The 7,392-nt window shown below is 38.5% G+C and overlaps 1 protein-coding gene across 2 annotated transcripts; it reads right to left on the reverse strand.

Moving 5' to 3' along the window:
- Positions 1-2,069: 2,069 nt before the first annotated feature.
- Positions 2,070-7,382, reverse strand: LOC111259823 (carbonyl reductase [NADPH] 1). Of its 2 annotated transcripts, none has more exons than XM_022832099.2 (3): positions 7,241-7,382; positions 4,990-5,364; positions 2,070-4,741 (listed from the first exon to the last, which is right to left on the reverse strand). In XM_022832099.2, exons 1-3 carry the CDS (start codon positions 7,316-7,318, stop codon positions 4,346-4,348), a joined length of 849 nt encoding a protein of 282 aa, XP_022687834.1. In that variant the 5' UTR covers positions 7,319-7,382; the 3' UTR covers positions 2,070-4,345. The 2 variants fall into 2 exon arrangements, with proteins under 2 accessions (XP_022687834.1, XP_022687833.1); XM_022832098.2 differs by lacking the exon at positions 7,241-7,382 and adding an exon at positions 7,008-7,234.
- Between the last annotated feature and the right edge of the window lie 10 nt (positions 7,383-7,392).

The following is a 7,392-nucleotide window of genomic DNA, read 5'->3' on the forward strand; positions in this document are numbered from 1 at the left end:
TCCATAAGTTGCCCTAAAGTAGCCCCGGAACTTCTTTACTGGCTTTCGATGGTTAATGCGGCCTCTTACTACGTTCTTTGGTAATTTTTATCTACAGTCTGACTTTCTTTGCTTTTACCAGCGGTTGTTAGTATCACACTGTCTTAGAGATACAAAGGAGACAATTGTCTGTAACCAAATATTCAGAAGTGATAACATTACAGCTTATTTTCGCTTTGTGCATAAAATCCGATATCAAAAAAAAGAGCATACAAAAATTGTTTCAAGTAACTCAAGTGAAACAAATAAGTAGAACCTTGGTGCTAGACAACGAAAAAGGAAACATGGAAAAAAATTTACAATGGCAAGACATTACGTCTCGGATAGAGTGGTCGTCGAGATACTAGAGCCATTAGCAAATTCGAATCGTACAATAAAATCTCGTTTAGAAAGAACTTGAATTATATGGTACAGTTTTATGATTATTCTAAATATTAATGCGCTTGATAAATTATTTCTTTGAATTGGTATGCAATAAGCTTACATTTATAATGTTATTCTGCTATTCTACTTAATAGTCGATTTGTCCAGCGATAAGGGCTAATGTTGGGATCCTCCAAGCATGTGCATGTTGGGATCCAAGCAAAACTGTATGCAGAAATATTATTACGCAGTCAATAGATTATATTATGGGTCTGATCGTTTTGAAGATTCTGCGATAAAGTCACTTTCACCAATGAAGTTTACAGTGCGCAGCGATGCTGCGCATGCACTCCCATAGATCTGGTTTGACCCTCTAATTATAACCTGTAAGTAGAAGCTGTATGCACAAGCCCATGTGTACCTACTCGTCATTGACCATGAAAATAAAAATCCATTATGTAACGTGGCATCAACATTTCATATACTTTACGGAAAATATCCGCAATAACATGATAAGGCGAAAAGGGAACAGGCCTGGATACTGATAAACGCGTAAAGTCTAGATGGGATGGATCAAGGAAGATACAAGGAAAAAGACGACTCCTTGCGAACATAAATAAATTACCTCTATGAAACGTGAACCATGCCTCGATTGTGGTTTTTGTATCTGCCAGCATTTTCTACTAGGCATTTTCAAAATAGAGTACGTCGTTTTTTGAAAATTTTGTTTATATTTATAGATGGGTCTTTTTTAGCCATGACATACTTCAAATAACTGTTTTTTATGGATACTGTTTTTTACGTAGCTTAACAATAATTTGAATGGAAATGACTGCCTGCAGATTGTTGTTTACGCGTGTGGGCTCGCGTTTTCCGACATTTGTTATTCGAAGCAGAGTGCGTTACTGCACGTGCTATAGAGAATAGAGAATGAAGTGTTCATCATCTTAACATAAACCGTAGAAACCTACAATTCATTTTCTTCGACAGGTAGATAAGGGAGTACTTACTGACATATCTACGGCTGCACCTAGATGTTTCCCTACCAATTTCCCTTAGTTTAAAGTGATATAACCCGCTTCAAATACAGCCGGAAATTGAGCGCAACCTTTTAAATCCAGAATTGAGGACTGGGTCTTCCTATCGCATATGACCTTCCTGGCAAGTTATTCTTGATAAATTATGAAAATGCAAACAACTTATTTTGAACTCTCGGTTGTGAAGTTCTTTCAGGATGACACCGGAAAGTAGAGTACTTTTCAGCCTACATGATTACAACCGGAAATTATATATATATTAATCTGCCTGAGCAGCGCAGCTGCGAGTAACCGCCGACGAAGTAGCACTATGACCTTTGAAAATACCTGGGAATGAGAACTCTTTTTCTTTCACGTGTTTCAAAGGTCTTGTTGGTAACCTAATTGCATTATTGATATCACAACTCCTGACAATATACCATACATATCTATGATGTAGTCTTCCAGCTACCGTCGCGTAGCTGATCCGAAGATGCCGCTATGCCTAGATACGGTTATGTAAGGTAGAAAAAACCCTAGACTTCTACATTACATCCAGCATCCCGGCAAAAATCTTTTCGCGCTGGCAGTATTTCGAACGTGAGGTGAACCACTCTCCACGTCACAGTAAGGAGACAAAACAAACCAAAGTAACAGAAGATATCAATATTTATGCAAATAATTAAATGAACTACATGTCTAAGGTCAAACCCATTATACAATAATACTTTATGCGTTCAGCAAATTTCGCTTCATTAATTAGCAGCATAGGTAAAAGTTTAGTGTATTATTATTACAAAAATAACTGAATATATAACGTGCAGTTACATAAATTTGCGGCACATAGGAATCGCATCCCAGTTATGTGTTAAGAATTCCTACGTTAACAAGCCAGCTCCTTCTAAGCTCTTTAAACGCATCTTTTAAAAGGCTCTTTTCTGAGCTCTTCAGACCTTGTCTTTAAACCAATATAAAGAAAACAGTGCAGGGCATTCAGTAGAATTGCAACTTCATATTACAGTTTTCCTGTCATGCCACATACATTTACATGACGTCCTTGGTTCAGGCGATAAGGACAACACTGAGTAACCCGGAGCGTCGGCTTTTTTTTTAATGTAAATACGTATACAGGATTTATCAGATTGACACTTACATCGTCTCTGCAATCGTTAAATCTAAGGCAAATTAAGCCCAATGTCAACACAAGAACCTTCGACTCGCCTGCCGAGTTGCTTATCCTTGTCTGTTTTGGCGGATCTGACGAACTCGTTTGCCACTGTACTTAGCTATTCGGCAACGAGACCGGGAGATCCTGTGCTATCAATCAATTACTAGATTCGTCTCTGTACAAGGTGTCCTGCTTTAGGCAATTACTAATGTGATAGTATAATACGTAGTTCTTTACCCCTGAGTAAAAATCTACTTCAGAATTAGAGCCAGCAATTTTTTCTTGCAAGAACTTCGTTCCAAAATTGAGTTAGCGAACAATAAGAGAAAAACCATATACATATTAGTATTTATGGCATTATTTGTATAGCATCACATTTTACCAGTGCTATTGTTACATAACCTGCAATATCATCTTCTAGGCATTTCACGTATTTTTTTTTTACAAACGGCAAAAAATCATTAACAGTCTACTTTCTGATTATTGTAAACTATAAAAAAGTTTACTATTAGTAAACTTTGTATAAACTGGCCATGCTTACTCATGCTTACGAAATTTCATTTCGAAGTTTGGATTAGATTTTTTTTCGCTTACGGTCGATTGTTGGTAACGACACTAATAATACATACCCATAGATATCAGTTGGCTTATTTTTTAAATACGTTCCCACCAATTCACTGTCCTGATAAGACTGGCGGTTATTGATATACAGATTTTCCTTTTCTGGAGAACGGTAGAACCGCCATTGTTTGTAAGCCAATCAATTTGAGGGTATTTAATTGTATCTCATACATGGCACAACAAAAGGGCCACAATAGACTATATATTCTCCAAATATTAATTAATTGAGACTCCAAGCTATACATTGACGGATTCTTAATAGTAAACTCACTGAAACTCAAGTAACCTATAGATTCACCAGCAATTTATATGTTTATACATATATATTACTACTCTGCATGTTTATTAATTTAGCAAATTAACTGACACCGACGTCCAACTATCGAGCCGCTATTTTGAATGACTTCTTTTTTTCTTTTATTAAATCACACACTCTGTAATGCATGTCGAAATTTATATGCCCTCATGTCTACAGAATCGGTGCCGTAATCAAGCTGGCTTAGTGCGATGATGGAAAAAGAACTCGAGTTAAAACTAGAGACGCGGTTAAAATATTTTATTACGCTGTTTGATACCCAGTTAAGATAAAAAAAATTTCCAGCTAATCTGGCCTCTATGCCTAAGCAAAACAAATGTGTATTGAATAATGCTGGTTGGGATTAACAAGGCCGTGTGACGAAGTTCTAGGTTACTATGGGGTCGCGCTTAAAGGTGAATGAAACCATTAAAAGAGACGATTTTATTTAATTTAAAAAAAAAAAAAAATCTCTTTTAGTGTACTGTTGGTGTAGTACCATAATCAAATTATGGTGAATTAATATTGCTTTGTAAACTAAATTAGACAACCTTTAGATTTAAAAGCAAAACACGAACTGTATTGTAGTCAAAATAAACAGTAGTTCGTCCTCTTCAGCAATGAGCCAAAAAAATAGTATGCGTAGGAACGAGAAATACTGAAATGAAATCACTTTTAGGGGGGTTTTAGCATACTGACAAGAGATGAACGAATCGTTCAGTCTATATAATGCATATAAACATCACCAAGTAATACTGCTTTTTGATCTTCAAATCTATCCGTTAGTTCGCATACTGGTGAAAGGTGACCTGTTGGGAATTGTTCTATCAACAGCTAGGGAGCTTACATCACTGGTACGGAATTCGAGTCCCAAGGGACGATCTTACGGTCATACCAGATGTATTTTCCCTTTGGATTGTTAGCATCTTTAGGCGGCAGCAGCGCCAAGTAGGCTGGAGCATCAGCGCCCTGGTCGGGCGTCAGTGGGCCCTTGTGACTTGTCATGTCCGTGTCCACGTAACCCGGGTGAACAGAGTTAACAATCAGATCTTCCCTAGAGTCAACCTCAAACTGTCGATGGTGAATCAGAGCCAGGGCTGAAACGAGGACCTTGGACACGCAATAAGCAGATGAGCCCCATCCGAGCTCCTGATTCTTGCCGTTTTTAGCTGCCTTTACGAATTCATTTGCCAGTGCACTCAGCTGCTCGATGGTCAGATCTGGCGCAGAAAAACGAGCCTAAAATTACAGCAACATTTACCATTAGACAATAACAAATAAATATATATGTATACGATTATCCATCCATTGCAGGGGTGGAATCTGACGGTGACTCCATTTAAGAATCTGTCTCAATAAAATCCCGAATGTATGCATACGGCAATAGTTCGTATAAAACGAACAATATCTAACATAATATTACGATTTTGATTATGAAACGTATTTTATCACGTATTACAAATACATAAGCACATGTTTCAGCACACCTGAAGCTCAGCATTGGGAATCTTGCTTAGGTGTCCACAAGACGAGGAAAGATGGACCACTCGTGCGCCAGGTCGTAGCAGCGGAAATAGAGTATCGGAAACCCGAAGTGTTCCAAAATAGTTCGTTTTTACCGTTACCTCAGCCTGTTCGGCAAAGGGAGCGGTCGAATTGTTCTTATACGCGATACCGGCATTGTTAACGAGAACGTCCAATCCGCCGTATACCACCTTCAACCAATCCCGCAACTTGTTAACAGAGTTGGCATCATCGATGTCCAGTTGGTGAAAGATTGGGGTCTTGCCGCACTCCTTGACCACTACTTCTACTGCCTGTCTTCCACGATCTTCATCTCGTGAGCAGAGAATCACGTCGCCCTGTAAGCAAATATCATGCGATCAAGTTAGATTACAACAGAAGCTACACATTGTGCCTACGTTTAGGTGTTTCATATTGTCTCCATCGATTAGGGCGTCTCAAGCAAAGGTTTTCAGGCATTGATTTATACTCATCTCAGAAATTCCATACTTTTTATTCATTTGTTGAGTTTTTTTTCGCTGTTTTACGCTGTACTGTGCCTGTTTATTATTTCAGTTTACCTTGTTTATAACTGTACTCCAGAATGTCTACATATGCTGAATACTCGTCACCCTTCGTTACTAGTAGTGGCATATCGCAAAAGCACTTTAATGTAAAAATTACGGCAACACTCACAGTAGGCAGTGTGACAAGAAATCACACGCATTGCGACTACTATTATTATTATTTAATATGTACTATTGTGCCCGAAGGAATGTCAACCGTTCTGTTGTCGTCGATACCTATAATATACATGTTATTTGCATTTGCAATAAATACGTTAGATCAGTCCAATCTTGTTGAGTTTATCTGTGTCAAACAAATAGTTACAGCTATCAGGACCTATACAAGTAGGCGTAATATTTCGCTAAAATTCGTTTTTAAAATAGGCTTTTTAATTTTTACAATGATGAAATGATAAGGCAGATAAACATGGCGGCCGTAAAACTTGAATGGATGCCAATAACCCCAAAGCAACGGGCACCACTTAGCATATGTCACAGTGCACACCAATGATAATCAAACATTTACGATAGCCGCTCATACTAATCAGTTATTAATTGTGATACACTGATTCCTGTGGGGACTGAGGGCGAGCTTCGCCAGACCGACTGTTCTTGTTAGCAACGTCAAAAACATCTATGAAATACCTGGGCACGTCACAGTCCATGGCTTTTAGCTAGAAAACTTTGTCAAAACTGAAGCATAAATCCATTTAGAAGTCTGTGGAAGATGCTCATGCAGTTTTAATTACCGAAATTCAGTTAGGTAAACAAACTAATTTATTGATTTTTTTTTTTACCAGAGTATATACGACTGAACAGACAGATCATATTATAACGCAGTCGTCTGCACAATCTCGGCTGTCACCAGAAAACTGATCTATGTAGTCAGCTCTACCCAGGCGTAACGTGTTAGCGGGTCGGGCGTCCACTTACCTTCTTATCCAGGCATTGTTTCGGTTAATGCTTTCGAAACGTACTATTTGTCTATGTGCATGTCTCAATGACTTGCAAGGTGTGGATTTCCAACCCCCAGTTAATAGTAAGCAGATCCGTGCTTGACAGCTGTGTACAACAAACTATCAATTCGCTTACATTTTCAATGGCGTTATGTCACATAGTTCTTTACAACGATTCATATTCAATGCTGAAAAACGATGTCATTTTTAATGGGTTAAACTGGGTTGTAATGAAGAATGAAAATCGGAGAAAGGCACGTCGGCGCCAATCGATTACATGGCTGTCACACACTTGTATATAAGCTTTACTTGTCCCCGGAGCCTGTACAAATCAAAGAAATCTTTTCAGAATACATGTCCCTTCTAGTGCACACACCTGTCACTCAATAAGTAGTTTTAGCAACTGATTTAGAAACTGACGTTTCGTCTTTAAGAGACCTGAGGCAATTTCACTGTTGGAATTCTTTAGGAGCAACATACCGGGAAACATCGATTAAGAAGATGCTTTACGATAGACAGACCAATCCCTTTATTGGCTCCAGTCACAACGGCAACTCGCTTTACGCTTGTCATGATAGCAATAGAAATCCCTCGGACTATGACTTGCTTTTTAAACCCGTTTAGGAGCTTGAAAAGGACATTCAGATGTCTTGATTCAACAGTAACCTCCACACGCAATTGGCAGGAATCTGCGAATGATAAAAATTGCTCACCGACTCCAAAAGGCATTCGATATACATAGAAGCTTCGTTGCTAGATGCTGCACCAGCACCTGCCGTGTATTCGCGCATTTCTCAGGTCAGCTGAATGAGCAAATCGGCAGGTCGAAAATGTTCATTCATACTCACTCTTAGGATTTTTTTTT

This window comes from Varroa jacobsoni, unplaced genomic scaffold (assembly GCF_002532875.2).
Source record: "Varroa jacobsoni isolate VJ856 unplaced genomic scaffold, vjacob_1.0 scaffold_370, whole genome shotgun sequence".
Lineage (NCBI taxonomy): Eukaryota > Metazoa > Arthropoda > Arachnida > Mesostigmata > Varroidae > Varroa > Varroa jacobsoni.

Bases quoted from the DNA above. Each gene is read 5' to 3' on its own strand.
- LOC111259823 (XM_022832098.2), bottom strand. From the start codon at position 7,100: ATGACAAGCGTAAAGCGAGTTGCCGTTGTGACTGGAGCCAATAAAGGG. The intron at 5,365-7,007 runs GTATGTTGCTCC...ATTTGCTTACAG, and splicing joins TTCTTAATCGATGTTTCCCG to GGCGACGTGATTCTCTGCTC. The intron at 4,742-4,989 runs GTGTGCTGAAAC...CTGTAATTTTAG, and splicing joins TTCCCAATGCTGAGCTTCAG to GCTCGTTTTTCTGCGCCAGA.